We start from the raw sequence: 16,624 nt of genomic DNA, 5'->3' as shown, positions 1-16,624 counted from the left end.
TCTGAACCCCAAACAGCTGGTTAGAACATTGTCTCATACTCAAAGGAGCTTGCAAAGAAAAGCGTCTGGACTTCTTTAAGTTGCTTGAAGACGTTTCACCTCTCATCCAAGAAGCTTCTTCAGTTCTGAAGAATCTCATACAGACAAACTAATTTGGGTGTTTGTGACCAGTTTCTTGTCCAGGTGAAGCGATCAATAATCGCCCTTTCATTTCACACAGGTTCAGGCCACAACAGGCCAGTCAGTTCCTCTCGTCGCCATCGCATTAGAGCCATTATCCCCTTTTAGTCATACACAGCCCTCGTCCTAATGATCCAGATTAGCGAACGCGCTTGGCACCACGGCTGTCATATTGGAAGCCCCAGCTATCCATTATAGTCCACCTTCCCCTTGTGCCCTGGGTGGCTGTTCCAATAACAGCCCTCCTCTAACCCAGATAGGAGCGCAGCGAGAAATGAGATCAAAAACAGCGAGCTTCTCTCTCCCAGTGCGATCACACAACAGTGTGCGCCTAGCTGCTAAATCTGGGTGTAGTCCTTCACAGCGTCGTATTCTCACTGGATTCCTCAAACTACCCAATTATCCCCGATCCTCTTGAGAAGTGACCCATCGTGTCCCAGGAGGCTGAGTGGAAGTGGGTCTCATTATGATAAGGTGAAGGTAGAATTTCCTTCATCGTGGGAGCAGTTTCATCAGCGGGGTTGTGGAAAATGTCCAGAGATGTGAGCAGACTACACAACCATTCGCCCCCTTTTAACAGACTCCACAGTGAAATTCTGTGTTATTATTGGTGATATTATAGCGGTTCCATCCACTATAGGAAGCCTGAGTGGAAAACACTTAAGTCATCTGCACCAAAGTACAAAAGCAGACACGAACAATGATGACGTACGTGAGACTCAACGTCCAGTGAAGCTGGAAAGATGACAAACACTGGAGCAATCAGGAAGCTCTCTCTCTTCTCAAAGTTATGCAGGAAACGTATTTCATATCATATTTCCACGATCTTTCCTACATTCCTACGTGGCCATCTTATCTGTTTTGTGGCACCGTCTGTTTATCAGGACAAGCAGTATGTCTGTGTGACACGAGCGGATGGAAAAATGCTCGGTGCCGTCTACACGAGTACAGCACTGATAACAATCACTTTACTAAACACTCTGGCTGTGTCCCAATTCAGGGTCTGCACGCTTGAAGTACGCATTTTGAGTGCGATTACGTCACCGCCACGCAACGACGGCTGTCCCAATTCGAAGTGTGCTTCAAATGCATACTCCAAATGCGCCGTCGATTTCCCCAGATATCAAGCGTGCACACTTTGTGGTCCCATATATCCCACAATTCATAGCGCGGCGGTGGGTGTGGATAATTTTGCCACAAAATACGGCAGAAGGGAGCGGCCGAAGAGTGAAATGTCAAAAGTAAGTACTGAATATGATGTCACTTATTTATGTTATTAATGTTTAATAACGAAGAACATTAAAGCATTGCTGTTGGCCACATGTCGGCAAAGTCATGTGACATTAGTGATGTTTGTACTGTATATATATACAGTATATATATATATATATATATATATATATATATATATATATATATATATATATACAGCAATGACATTGCTGTACAGCAATGACATTGGAATGTCGTTCGGACTGGAGAAGTGTAGTCGGATGGTAACAAAGAGAGGGAAGGTAGTCAGAGCTGAGGGGATTGAACTACCAGAAGGCAACATTGCAGACATAGAGGACAGTTACAAGTACTTGGGGATCCCACAGGCGAATGGGAACCATGAAGAGGCCGCTAGAAAAGCTGCAACCACCAAGTACCTGCAGAGGGTCAGGCAAGTCCTGAGGAGTCAGCTGAATGGTAAGAACAAGATCCGGGCCATCAACACGTACGCCCTGCCCGTGATCAGGTACCCTGCTGGGGTAATAGGCTGGCCAAAGGAGGAGATAGAAGCCACTGACATAAAGACAAGAAAGCTCCTTACCATGCATGGAGGGTTTCACCCCAAATCCAGCACCCTGAGGCTGTACGCTAAGCGGAAGGAAGGGGGCCGGGGACTGGTGAGTGTCAGCACCACAGTCCAGGATGAGACAACGAACATCCAAGAATACATTAGGAAGATGGCCCCAACTGACCGAGTGCTCAGTGAATACCTCAGGCAGCAGAAACCCAAGAAAGAGGAGGGAGACGAGGAACCATCATGGAAGGACAGGCCCCTGCACGGTATGTACCACCGGCAGATAGAGGAGGTGGCTGATATCCAGAAATCCTACCAGTGGCTGGACAAAGCTGGACTGAAAGACAGCACAGAGGCACTAATCATGGCAGCACAAGAACAAGCTCTGAGCACAAGATCCATAGAGGCTGGGGTCTATCACACCAGGCAAGACCCCAGGTGCAGGCTGTGTAAAGATGCCCCAGAGACAATCCAGCACATAACAGCAGGGTGCAAGATGCTAGCAGGCAAGGCATACATGGAACGCCATAACCAAGTGGCCGGCATAGTGTACAGGAACATCTGTGCCGAGTATAACCTGGAAGTCCCGAGGTCAAAATGGGAGATGCCCCCAAGGGTGGTGGAGAATGACCGAGCTAAGATCCTGTGGGACTTCCAGATACAGACGGACAAAATGGTGGTGGCTAACCAACCGGACATAGTGGTGGTAGACAAACAGAAGAAGACGGCCGTAGTGATCGATGTAGCGGTTCCGAATGACAGCAATATCAGGAAGAAGGAACACGAGAAGCTGGAGAAATACCAAGGGCTCAGAGAAGAGCTCGAGAGGATGTGGAGGGTGAAGGTAACGGTGGTCCCCGTGGTAATCGGAGCACTAGGTGCGGTGACTCCCAAGCTAGGCGAGTGGCTCCAGCAGATCCCAGGAACAACATCGGAGATCTCTGTCCAGAAGAGCGCAGTCCTGGGAACAGCTAAGATACTGCGCAGGACCCTCAAGCTCCCAGGCCTCTGGTAGAGGACCCGAGCTTGAAGGATAAACCGCCCGCAGGGGCGTGCTGGGTGTTTGGGTATATATATATATATATATATATATAGTTCCTGATGAAGGCTCTTAGGGTCCCATTGATCATGTACAAATGTAGGCATTCCAGTATCCAGCTGTGGGGCATTGAGTCATAGGCCTTCTTGTAATCAATCCAGGCAGTGCACAGGTTGGTCAGTCTGGTCTTGCAGTCTCGGCTGACTGTTCTGTCTACCAGTAGCTGGTGTTTTGCGCCTCTGGTATTTTTGCCAATCCCTTTCTGTGTCCCGCTCATGTATTGACCCATGTGCCTGTTCATCTTAGCAGATATGATGCCTGACAGGAGCTTCCATGTAGTACTGAGGCAGGTTATTGGTCGATAGTTGGATGGGACCGGTCCCTTCTGGGGGTCCTTGAGGATCAGGACTGTCCGACCTTCGGTTAGCCATTCCGGGTGTCTCTTGTCAACTAGCAGCTGGTTCATTTGTGCTGCCAGACGCTCGTGGAGTGCAGTCAGCTTCTTCAGCCAGTAGGCGTGAACCATGTCGGGCCCTGGTGCTGTCCAACTCTTCATACTAGAGACCCTTGCTTGGATATCTGCCACTGTGATGGTTACTGGACCCTGTTCAGGGAGGTTGCTATGGTCTGCCCTCAGATCCACTAGCCACTGAGCATTGCCGTTATGGGTTGCATCCTTCTCTTCCAGTATTGTTCCGTCTCCAGCCTTGGTGGTGCTGTTCTCTTATTGTTCCCTTGACACTGAGAGTACACCTTTGCTGGTTCTGTGGAGAACAGCTGGTTTATTCTCCTGCCTTCTATCTCTCTGGTGTACCTCCTCAAGTGGCTGGCCAAGGCTGTGAGTCTTTGCTTGGCACTCAACGATCCTTCTCCTATCGCACTTGGGGCTTGGTACCCAATCTCGGGTGGGGGTGATGATATCTCACCCCTGACCTGGTGTCCTGGCTCTCCCCTTGCTGTAGCATTTATGTTGTGCCTCGTCAATATATATATATATATATATATATATATATATATATATATATATATATATATATATATATATATATATCATAATAATCTGACAATACATATAATATTGTCCATATTATATTTACATTACCACAGTGAGATGACTTTAGTCTCATGAACAACATTAGCTAATTGTTATTTACTAACTAATCTTAAATAACTGTTCAGCACAGAAATGAAGCCCAACAATCATGTTTTACAGTCCTGTGGTCTCAGCCTCAGATACTCAACTAATCAAAGTGATGTCATGACAAAAATGAATGACCAACAAAACATTTTTCTCCTTCATTTCTGTCAAACAAAGCTGTATGAAATGTTTCTCGCGGTTAGTATCATGGTTGCTAGGCAACCTGAACAGCGCGACGAAGGCTAGTCCGTCCCATTTCACAAGCCTCTCATTTCCGCACTTCTCGTACTTACAGTACGCACCGTGCGTAGTACGTGTAGTGCGCGTACTTCAAGCGTGCGGTCTCTTAATCCGGTTGTTCAGTCTGACGTCACTAGCCGTGTCTGGGCCTAAACTCCGCTGCAGGTCCATATATCAAACGATCACTGTGGCATTACTGAGACTTGAAAAACTGTCTAAAGTCTTTCATCTTTAATAAAATGATCAGCGTTCTGCTCTACCAGGTGTAACAATTGAGTTTAACATCCAGGCATCCATGAAAACGGAATTTATGACATTTAACGGAGTTAGAAGTTAGCAGGGAGTTAGCTCGCTAGCTTCTATCTAAATACAATATAGCATGTCCTGACTGCGGGGTTTTGGAAACAAATTCAAACGTACAGCTCTGTTATCACTTCCAACATAAATGAAGACAGAAAACTAAACAGCAGTGACGTTTGTAGGGTTACTGAAGTTGGGCTAGCTGGTATATAATGATGTGCTACGTGACCGCTAGCGACACAGCTATGTTAGCATAATATAAACAAGCTAACTTTTTTCCACTCGATAAAAGTTAACGTGAGTGTTCTCGGTGGTCAGGAACAAATGTAATCGCATGGCAGGATGCTGTAAAAGGACCAAACTTCAGCCAGGAGAACAACTGAGATAATCCATCCACAACATGAGGTTAGTCATTCATATACTGCTGCATGGGCTGGGCTGTAGTTACATCCTAAGGTTTTAAAAACTGAGCTTAAATAAATGATTAGCGGTAATTAGGGCTGGGCAATATGACCCAAAATTCATATCTCGATATTTTTTACCTGGACGGCGATATAAGATATATATCTCGATTTTTTTTTTTTAAAAGCCATAAAGTAAGAACAAAAAGAGAGTTCTTAGTCAAAGCTGTGTCCCAGATGTCACACAGGCACTTTTATTAACATAGAGCAGATGTACATAAAATTTACTCAAAAATAAATTATGAGCATTTATTAAATAATAATGCTCCATAAATAAAAGAAAACAATGTTGTTTTTGTGCATAACAAAAAGCTCACAATTGTGCAGTCAAAATGTAAACTAAAAGACGCTGAGCATAGTAACAAAGACAGATTTCACAGCTGCTCTGTTCCCAACTTGTACTCTGTGACTGACAGCATTGAGTTTGAAATCCTCTTCGTAACCACGTCTCTGAACAGGTGCCATTTATGGTCCTTATACACAGTAGGGTAATATTACGTTGAAGCACAGTACGTATCACTCCGCGAAGGCTCCTCGGTAGCCGTAATGCGCCGACAAACTATCAAGCGGTGCAGCACCGTAGCTTACCAAAGTCGTAATAAAACATTTTTGACAGATTGCTGAGCGCTGTGTACCACATAAAATCGGTTCGCGGCCATCAAACACAACCAGAATTCATACATAAGGTGCGCTGTCAACTTTTGAGAAAATGCATGGATTTTAGGCCGCGCAGCGCCTCTGGGCTGCATGGCGTTAGCGTGGTTAGCTCGTTAGCGTGGTTAGCTAGCTAACACGTTGACGGCGTCCAGCCCCACGCACGGGGCGATGTGCAGTAACTAGTTAACGGAGATTTGCCGTGTCCATCTTGTCGCTTCCTGCAGGTGAAGCGATGGGGGAGGAGGGGGAGTTGTCTTCAGTGAAGGCGAGGCGGAGTAACGTTGCGTAAAGACAAAAGTGGACGAAAGAGAGGCAAACTTGCGGCTCCACAAGTATAGTTATAACGTAACATAGACTATATCGATATAAAGGATATTGTCACATCTTATATCTCGTATAAAAATATATCGATATTTTTTAAAAACTCGATATATCGCCCAGCCCTAGTGGTAATAAAAGCAGAGGGAGGTCAACAGTGATCACTGACTGTTTTAGGAGCTTTTTGAGATCAAATAGAAGAAAATACAAAACATTAAACATGTTAACAACACAAAAGCCATATTAAACGCAACTACTTTAGGCCCGGAAGTAGGATTCGTCGCGTCATCACTTAACGACCGGATAGGGACACAGCCTCTGACATCACTGTTGGAGGCGGTTACAGGTGCAGCCCTGACTCTAGCCACACCGCCTCCACACTTTGAGGAGCTTCACGCTGGTGGCATCATCATCATGACAGGCATGAGTTGCAATCAAGAACGTGCTAGGAGGCATCTGAATATGACGCAAATGACACACTTAGCATATGTGTGGTGACAGTGAAGAGGGGGAGAAGGAGCCACAGCAGGCTGACCTCAACTGCCTGAGCCGCAGTGTGGCCGCTTAATTCATCTGAATGATCTAAAAGGAAAATGATGTGAGACAAATGGGGATGCTGGGATTCAGGGAGGCTTCGTAAAATGTGTTACTGCTAAAAGCTATACATTTGTAAAGCACTGGCAGCCTGATTCATTTGGTGCTTCGTGATTCAGAAGTGTAAACAGCTGAAGGAGACGATCGTGAAAAGCAAACGAGGTCTGAGGCGCGATGCTGCTGTCGTGCATATGGCCCCGTGAAACAAGCTCGGCGTATTGTGTCTCTTTGTTTGCTTCTCTCACTTTAGTCATGAACATTGTGTTATCATAGCTCTCTCTAGCTGTCTAAACTCTTTCTTCCTCTCGCAGCCTTCTAAATATTTGTCCTCTTGTATCTACAGAAGCCGGGAAGGTTCTCTTTCTATTTTTTCACTCCACTGTGATTTTTCCCATATCGCACGACCACATTATGCGGGTAATGTTTAATTAGAAGTCTCTACATTCCTTCCAACACTTAGAAGATGGAGCTGAGTCATTTCTGACATATTTGTGGGGATATCAAGAGCACATCTCTGTCCTCAAACCATTTTCTTCCATGGTTATTATAGAAACATGGTTTTCATATTTACAGTTTTTCTTTCTTGTTTTTGTTTGTGTTAGAAAAACTGTGACACATTGTTTCAAATGAATCAGCAAAACTGTTTTTCTCCATAAAACCAAATGTTTGGTAGATGGCTGTGCTTATGTTGGTGTGTCTTTGTAGACTCACGGCAGGGAGACTGAGACCTGACAGAGCTGAAATCTGTGGCTGCACAGGGCTCGTGGTCAGCACTGTTACCTGACAGCAACATAACCCAGGCCGGGGCATTTCTGCGTGAAGCTTGAGAACCTAAAGTTGACCTTTGTGTGACCCTCAGCGCTTCATTGCTGGGCTGATGTCAGTGCTGTGATGGAGCCGCTGCAGGTGGAGAGTCATGACCAGGCCAAAACAGAGTGCAGCTGAATACGAGGAGAAACAGAAGCGTCTGCTGATGCTACAGTGATGACAATTATTTTGCTGAAATTCAGTTTAGATCTTTTTAATTATTGAAAAAAAAAGTTATGTTTGAAAACGGCTGCCGTGTGTTAACGATTCGACATCAAAATGTGCATTTTTGAAAGTCTGCAGACCATACAGTAATATTTATAAATGCTAGATACAGTCACAAGAGCATTAAATCTGCTTTTGCCTTCAGAAAGGTGTTGGAAACATTCCTCAGAGGTTTGGGTCCACACTGACATGACAGCATCGCACGGTTGCTGCAGATTTGTCAGCTTTTCAAACATCCCAGAAGTGCTCAGTTGGAATAAGATCTGGGAAAGTGGAGACCATTCACACCAGTCGGTTTGGCACCAGCAACCGTTCACAGCCACTTTAATCACCTTTCTTTCCCTTTGTGATGCTCAGTTTGACCTTCAGCAGCTCATCCTGTCTGTGGCTAAATGTGTTGACTGTATTTAAGTATTTGAAATAATTATTTATTCATACAGATTTAGTGTGTTGGTGATTTCCCATGTTGGTGTTATTCCTCAGTATCATTGTGTTTGTCCAGGATCAACGTTGCGTCTGCGGACATCAGATCGTGCTTCACATTCACAGACAAAGAGTGGGATGGTAAGGGCAGAGAAGTGGAGCTACGTGCTGCAAAAAGGGAATTACAGTCAGCGCAAGCGAGAGCGAAAATGAAGGAGACGAGTGATCGTGAAGGTAGACGAGTTTAAATAGCTGTGGTCAACCATTCAAAGTGAACGAGAGAGCGTAGAGGGTGGAGATGAGCACTGGGTGATTTGGGTTTGGAGCACAGCAGGAGTGAAAGGTGCTGAGACTCGCTATGATGTGAGTGGCTCTAAAAAGTGCTTGAGGAGGCAGAAATAAAGGTTTAGTGATCTCCACTGTGAGTGACCAGGATTCAGGGATGAGCAGAGGATCCGTGGATATCCTGGTCAAAGGATGTTAAAGGTGGAGCAGATTTATTGATGCAGTGAATGGGGACATGGAGAGGGTGGGTGTAACAGAAGAGGAAGGACATCGTGAGGTGGAGTCAGATGATCTATTGTGGGGACCCTGAAAGGGGCCGTAAAAATGTCATTTGTAGCTCTTAACTCTCCTCATTCAGTGAACATTTCAACTCAACGTTGAACACTTGGAGCTCCACAGAATATCAGCACAGCTTGAAAACAGTTTCTCACAGCAGCATGCATTCAGCATTTCTTTCTTGAAAGTGCCACATTTTGGGAGGTTTCCCCATAGATTGCAGCTCGTGCAAGCCTTTTCTTTTTCTCCACCTCAGGTGAATAAGCACAGCGGGAAGCTGCATGAACAATCAGAAGGAAGCAGGACATGGAGGGGGGGTGCACCGGAGGAGGGGAAGCAGAAGAGCTGACTCACTCCAGTGTGGGGGCTTTTGTGGCGCAGCGGGGTACTGAATCATCTGGAGCCTTATTGAATATTTCCTCCATTTAATGTCATTATCGCCCCAGCGATCATCGCAGCCATCATCGGCGCTGTCCCCGAGACTCTAGCAGGCTGACCATGAGCTGATGACGCTGAATAAATCAAAGTCGTACGACGGGGCTGCTCAAAGAAACAACAAAGCGAGCGGTTTTTGTTTTATAGTGCAGAGGATAAGATGCATTTGTTTTTAAGAAGTCAAAGGGTGAAAGCAAACTCTTGATGGCGCTGGCTCACTGTGCGGGCTCTAATCACTGCTGAACGAGCGATCAAACTTTATTTACCGCAGCACATGCTGCTCCTACAGAAAGATGACAGCAGGCGCCAAATTTAAGTCATTTCTATCTTTTATTAGAAATGGATGACATTTCAACCCAAGCAGGACTTTAGTTTTACCTTCGGTGTGCCATGCATACAAAACCAGAATCCAAGTGTCCGTGTTAGTGCCGGTAATGTTTATTTGTAAGGGGTTGATATCAAAGTCTTTTTTTCTCCTGTGCAATTAATATTCACAGATATGTACATTCAGATTAGTCAGCCTCAAATATCAGCGTGAAAAGAAAAGCAACGTTAAAAGTAAAAAGTTACAAAAACCCCTCAAATTAAACAATATATTTCTCTTTTAAAATATAATTAATAAGAACTCCGGTAACACGAGTTAAATTATGATTGCTTCAGTTTAACCATAGGCACATAGTAGATCGGTGAGGCGTTGTAGAAGCCCAGCGGAGGGCACATCTTGGCCTTTGCTAACTGCGGTTGATGTTTGTGTGAACAAAACCACCAGCAGTCCGTGTGGGACCACTTCAGAATTAAAAGATGAAAAAATAAAAGAGACACAAACAAAAAAGACGACGCGACGTCTCAAGGTTTCCTCTGCGCCTCGCAGGTGGAGCTGCGTGAGAGACACAACGAACTCCACCAGGATCTCTCACAGACGTTCACGACGACAGTTTCTTTGGTATAAAACTACCACGCCTTCCTACATCTCAAAACTGCATTTATCCAATAATGATTGGGACTCAGACATGCATGATTCGAAGCGTGACGTGGCCACGTGCCGCACGATGAGACGAAGGGTTAGACGACACGTTTAGGAAGCGACTGAACGTGAGGACCTGATGTTGAACAGCAGTCAGATTCACTTCATAGTAACGTGTCACAGGGTCAGCGATGAAAGTCGAGGCCTTCGAGGGATCGGGCGCTTCTCAAGAACAACATTTGACATCATGATAGTTTTTCATAAAATAGTGAAACGGTCTCAGATTTCCCTCTGCTGCCGTCCTCATCCCCGTCCTGTGAGCCTTTGTTCCCTTTATACACAGGTCAGATCCATGTTTAGCATATTTATTGTGACACGTCGATTTCACCGTTCAATGAGAAAAAAAAAAGGAGGAAGAAGAAAGGAAGCACAGAGGGTAAAAAGTAAAGGAGGAGGCGGCAAGGAAGGATGGAGAGGGATTAGCTAGTAGGTCATTACTTTCTCTCTGTGGTGACTAATGAGACTCGAATGTCCCGGACAGTATTTTTAGGATGCTCCTCGTGTCCACGGAGACGCAAGTCGCCAAGGTGACCCGTTTTCACCACGATCAACTGGCGGCTGTATCTGAACGGCTTGTCGTCGTGTCTCAGTGGCAAAAACATCCTAGATCTGTAATATTTACCTGAAGGTTGCAGGTCGAGTCTAAACGTGTGGCGTGTCATTAAAGGGCGTGCCTGCACGACACCAGGACTTTGTCTTTTTACAGGATGCCCTTAACAACAATAACGTGTGCAGAACGACCTCTTTTGCTTAATTGTAACATTAGTAAAACCTTCCTGTACGTTTAAAGCAGGCGACAGAGGGGGGGGGGACCCAACTGTGTCTCACTGCTTCCATGTGAGGGGCGGAGTCTCTCAGCCACGCCCTGCAGCGCTCTCAGAGAGAAAGAGACATCCTGCTCAGTGACAATGACAGCACTAAGGTGTGGTTACATTTCCCTGTGTGCAATACTAACAGCAGGTCTACGGGTCTTTTGCACATGTGGAATTATTATGCAACGCTGTCGCTGTCGTGGCTCGTGGGTGTGTCAAAATGCAAGCGTGAGGAACATTAATGCAGAAACCACCTATGGGAGTGACTGATGAAGCCAGCAATGTCAGCTGCCCCGTGTCTGAAAAGTGCTTACGCAACCCAGAGCGGCCGCTGTTCAGAAGGGAGGGGAAAGGCAGGAAAACTAGGAATAACACTTCCCCTGGAAGGCTGCAAATTTGGCACACTTGATGTCATTTAGCACAGATTCTTCAAGTCAAAAATAATGACAGTTACACCCTACATTTGTTCCGGTTTCAGTGAATGCACATGCTGATATAACCGAGTCCCCTAAGGCAAAAAGGATTGTAAGTGTGGAAAGCTGTTCGAGTCCCCTCCACACCCACGTCCACAGTGCTGCACTGCGAGCTACCGTCTGAAGAGTAAGAGGGGGTCCTGGTAGAGGAAAAGCAGTAGATGGTAAACCGAGGTTCTCCTCTGGATCTCTGTGCCTGTTAAACAAGCAGAGTCAGGATGTGTCCCCTTCAAGTTATCCTCCTTCTTCCCTCGGGTCCTCTCACGGGGACATGTTGAGTAGTTTCGTAGATTTATTGGGGTAATTGATGGCCAGGCTGATGGCAGCGATGTTCTTCAGTGCCTACACAGAAAGCAAAAGTACGTCAGGAAACAGCTGCAGGTACAAAGAAATACTCAGTTCATCTATACAGCATCACACTACAGCAAAGGGCCCGACACGCAGACGACCCCTGTGAACAGGCGCTTGGCGACAGCAGGGAGGAAAACCTCCCATTAAGAGGAAGAACCCTCCGACAGAATCAGGCTCGATGAGGCGGAACAAACAGTGCGGATGTTAATATTAAGGATGACTTTCTGAAACTAACGATGCCATAACGTCTCTACGTCTGTGCTGTGCCAGTTTAACAGACGGTGCAACTTATGCTTTATGAAACTTTGTCCCTTATTAGCCGCGTCCTGTTATCGGTCCACCATGACACCTGCTCAGAGCGGGGTCTAGTTTTCCTTTGTCGAGTCCACTAATGGCAGCGGGACAAAAACCCAAACACCTCCACGATAAATAATAACGCTGTCACATTCAGTCGGTCACGTGCATCACTCTGATTTCTGCACATAAGATCTGTCAGAATATCAGGAAACATGCACTGTTGAAGGCTGATGCAGCTTCTGCTCCAAGGAAACATTCAGTGTAAGTGTGTCAAACAGCAGATTGATTCACATATTTGATCTGAAAGATTTTCACGTTGGTGCACTTTTGATGTCTGCAGCTCCCGGGGACCTGCGTCTTCTCCTGGTCTCAAACTGGACAGCTTCGTGTTTAGGCTGTGTGACACTGACAAACATGTTCAGAGCTGCTCTGCAGTACAGAAATATTTAGTATTGCCTAGAAACCATTTAGACCATTTACATTTGTTTTCTCCCAGTTCAGCTTTCTATTTTGACATTTAAGAGTCTGCAGCTCCTCAAGTGCAGCAGCCAGGCTGCAGACATGCACCAAAGGAAAGGACACATTACACCCAGTATGGCCGACTTGTGCTGGTTTGCTTCACAGTTCATTTGACACATTGCATAGCATTAAAACATGTCCCACACCAAGTTATACCCATTTGTCCCAGTGTGAACCACACCATCGTTCCTTTTAAGCTATAAATTGCACATTTTCAGTTCTCTAAGTGCAGCTAGTGCCATGCAAGCAGGTGGATGCAGTGAACTGTTAGCAGACAGCTAACTAGTGAGCAGCCAAATCAGTGAGCTGAGGGTGGCCGTCGGATGAGAGGATTCATCACTTCAGTCCCTTTTTCACATTATACCTGCTCGTTTCATTAATGGTTAATATAAAGCATGCAGCCACAGCGGATGCAGCCTTAATTTAATCAAACACTTGTGTCTTTTATCTCCTCACAGAGGAGAGCAGATATATGCACTGGAGGATTAATGATGAAGCTCCATTCTGCTCTTTCCATCTTGCGGCTCTACAATAATTTTTTAACAATGTTTCATTTAATTGCTTCCTCCTCCCTCCTCCAGCCTGCAGCTCAGCTCCAGGGAACGCTCCGTCTCATCGCGCTCGCCGATTCGGCTGTCACCGTGCTCACGGGGTCTGGTGGGCAATTTCATCAAATCAAAAACACACTGTTTAACTAAGTGATCAGTAAGTGATGGGCAGCCCTGTGCATTACTTTAAGCTGTGAAGACACGACGGCGAGCGAAGCCATCCTCGGTGGCTTCAGAGCGTTTGGGACATCAGCTGATTTGCCCCAAATATCCATTGTTATCGTAACAGTTTGTCACCTTTGGGTTTGTTTTCACCCTGACAGGTATTAGGTAACCACTCAGCAGAACCACCCACAGTGTGCTTTTCATGCTGCATCCTCTGCTCCTCCTAACTGCCTGTGGGCTCCTCTGCTATACTGCGTGGTCCTGAGTGCAGAGGACACTGTGGCTCGCTCTGCCACACATGCTAATGGACTGTAATTACCAAATACATTAGTCCCGAGCACAGCCCACACACATTCAAAACAAGGGGAGGGGGTGCAGAGGGATCTGCTAGGTGTCAACAGCTCTGTGATTCACTAGCAAAAGAGACTCCAGGCGAGCTGACTCACAGCAACTCAAGAGCGTTCAATCAGTGGGACTGCGTGGTTAAGAAAGAGTTGCATAACACTTTAAGGTGCACGAGCAACTTCTCTGAGCTGCAACCGTCCGCTGAGTGCAATGCTTTGAATTTAGGAATATGTTAATATGCAAAGACAAAGAGAGAGAGGAAGCCTTACCATGGCGGTGTGGTTGAGGAGCTGCTCATCAGTGGTCATGGCTAACAGGTACTCCTGGAGGACGCCCTGAGCCTGGAAGACACGTCCAACGCAGGTAAATTAGTAATGCATCGTTTGCACCATTCCAGCATTTAGTTTGATGCATGCATGCAAGACGCATGAATAAAACCAGATAAAGAAGGAACTTCCTGAAACAGAGCAGCAGGCTACATAAAAGAGGCGCTCGGTTATAAATGAGGCCTGGTTCCCTGACCTCTCTTCATCTCAGCATCTAACTGAAGCGTGGGATGTTGGAAAAGTCATTGAAAATTATAAACAAACTAAACGAGAGCTTCCACTTGGCCCTATGAGAGAGATGTACCTTGGGCTTACATAAGCACAGGGATTTGGAAAACACAGATAAGACTACACAGAGGCTAAATGGACTGAGACTGGCCAAATTGAGCTTTTACAGCACTGGAAACACAGTCCAGAGCTCTGCTCCAGCATTCATCCAAAGTGTTTACGCTGTAGGAGCAACCCAGGACGATTTGTACAGGCAGTGGTGCACGACTTACAGCTTGGATTCCTAAACACAACTTTCCCTTCTTAGGCAGCGACTTAATTGACTCTCAGAGGAGCTGACCATGAACTTTACGTGCATTCAGAGAACGAGAAGCCCGAACGTGAAGCCCGATGGCCCCTGAAGCCCTCTAATAAGCTGCGTAGGCGCTCAGAGCTAATGCAGCCACAGAGGACTCGATGCTGCTCGTTAGCTTCGTATGACTCGAACATTTTGTCACCACGGCGCTGGTCAGTATGGCCGTGCATCATCACTGCAGTCAGCTCTGACAGCCAACTTTAGTCACATCTTTCTGAGGAAGATCACAGATGCTTCCCCAGTATGTCAGCCACAGTGGACACCAGCATTCCCAGTTTTGGCTGGATGTAATCTAAACGCTTTGTAGCCCATTTGTCACCAGTCTAATCCAGTTTACAACCACACTTCCAATAATCCCGGACCAAGCACATCTCAGCCCACCCTTACTTCGACAGCTGCAACACGACGTGTTCATGTGTGGTGTTAAAACCACGGAGCCATTTCACACCCATCAGGAAAATCACAGTTGCGTCACATTCACTGGAGAACTTGGCGCGGCGTGAACAACAACTACTGCTGACGTCACACAGCTTCACTTCACTCCTAAGAAAGAAAATCTGCATCATACGTGTTTGTATAACCGAAGTGTGTCTGCAGTGCTGCTGTACACAACGCGTTACACACCATCATGTGTTGTTACGCTGACTGCAGTATTCATGAGGGGCATCCCAGGCAAATGTACTGAGCGCCACTACCGCCCCCTGGTGCTTGTTCAGAAACACTGCAGAACCTCAGCTCGCCAGTCCCTCTCTTACACGTGACAACATCGAGCGGGTGCAGCAGAGACTCCGTCCTGTAAGACGATTTAAGTGATGTCCTTTTATTATCAGAGAGAAGCCTCGGGCCTCGCTGGGAAGGCTGCAGGAGAGGTCCTGCTTTTCTGGCCCTGCCTGCTTCCCCTGCATCGACAGATGGGAAACTCCTGGCTGATGGTGCGCTCATAATCTCGAGACTTCTCTTCATTAATAATTCAAAACAACTGAGACGGAGAAAGAGAGCGAGCATTCATAAGCATCACAGTGAGCAGCATCTCTTCCTCGTCCGTGCAGCACGGCGCTGTCCCACAGATGGCTTTGGCCACAAGCCGAGCGTAGAACAGGTGCACGGTAAACATGCTCACAGAGACGCAGAGAGGAGCTCTGAGTAAATGCTCCTTCATATTAGATCTTTACTGTTGGAATGCTTCATATTTCAAAAGTGACAAAAACATGAAGAAAAAGGATTTTTAGATGATCAGCTGTGTGTGTGTGTGTGTGTGTGTGTGTGTGTGTGTGTGTGTGTGTGTGTGTGTGTGTGTGTGTGTGTGTACACGCTTCATATGTTGGTGGGCCCAAATCCAGGTCCCCACAGGGCTGAAGGCATTTTCACACTCAAACGGTGGTTTTAGTGTCATGGTCAGGGCCAGGCATTCATTATAGATGGTGAGGTTAGGGAAAGCGTTATGTCCATGGGATGTCCCCACGAGGATGGCAAACCAGACGTGTGTGTTGATGCATTACTCACGATTGCACGGGCCTCTGCGATAAAGAAGAGTTCAGTGAGGGCTCTGTGAAGAGGCAGCAGCACCGTGATGCTGGTGGGATCCTGGCTCAGGCTGTTCTCCATAGACATGAAGAGCTGCCACAGAGGTCGCAGCAGCGTCAGCGTGCAGGCTCTGCAGCAACACATCAACAGCAGGATGAAAAGCTGGCACAAAATGCTAATATCACCTCCTTAACTCTCAAACTTTGTCTGTTCATCATCTTACAAGTCTGTCGTCATGAGGTCATCTCGTTCAGCCCCCCCCCCCACCTTTTTTGCACCTCGGACCGGCCTTTAAGGTGTCGCGGATAAATACAACAAAATAAAACCAGTACCAAAAAAAGAAGATTTATTCATAACACACAGGAAACGACCCACGATAAAAAATAATGATAAAAAGCCTGAAAACCATAAATTTCACACTCGAGCCTCAACTATCGCGACCTGGTACCAAATGACTCAGACTGGTACCAGTCCAGGGCCCGGTGGTTGGGGA

The 16,624-nt window shown here is 46.4% G+C and overlaps 1 protein-coding gene across 6 annotated transcripts in view; it reads right to left on the bottom strand.

The window, feature by feature from the left end:
* Positions 1-9,475: 9,475 nt before the first annotated feature.
* Positions 9,476-16,624, bottom strand: part of zzef1 (zinc finger, ZZ-type with EF hand domain 1) — a 29,117-nt gene continuing 21,968 nt past the window's right edge. For all 6 annotated transcript variants that reach the window (XM_012921950.5, XM_012921953.5, XM_012921951.5 and 3 more), the window contains exons 52-54: positions 16,111-16,261; positions 13,968-14,039; positions 9,476-11,815 (exon numbers count right to left, since the gene is read on the bottom strand). In XM_012921950.5, coding sequence (XP_012777404.2) covers positions 11,735-11,815; positions 13,968-14,039; positions 16,111-16,261 — 304 coding nt within the window. In that variant the 3' untranslated portion in view covers positions 9,476-11,734. The remainder of the gene's footprint in view (positions 11,816-13,967; positions 14,040-16,110; positions 16,262-16,624) is intronic.

Source organism: Maylandia zebra, linkage group LG10, assembly GCF_041146795.1.
Source record: "Maylandia zebra isolate NMK-2024a linkage group LG10, Mzebra_GT3a, whole genome shotgun sequence".
Classification (NCBI taxonomy): Eukaryota; Metazoa; Chordata; class Actinopteri; order Cichliformes; family Cichlidae; genus Maylandia; species Maylandia zebra.
The sequence above is the reverse complement of the archived record's forward strand: the minus strand, read 5'-3'. Positions and strand labels throughout refer to the sequence as shown.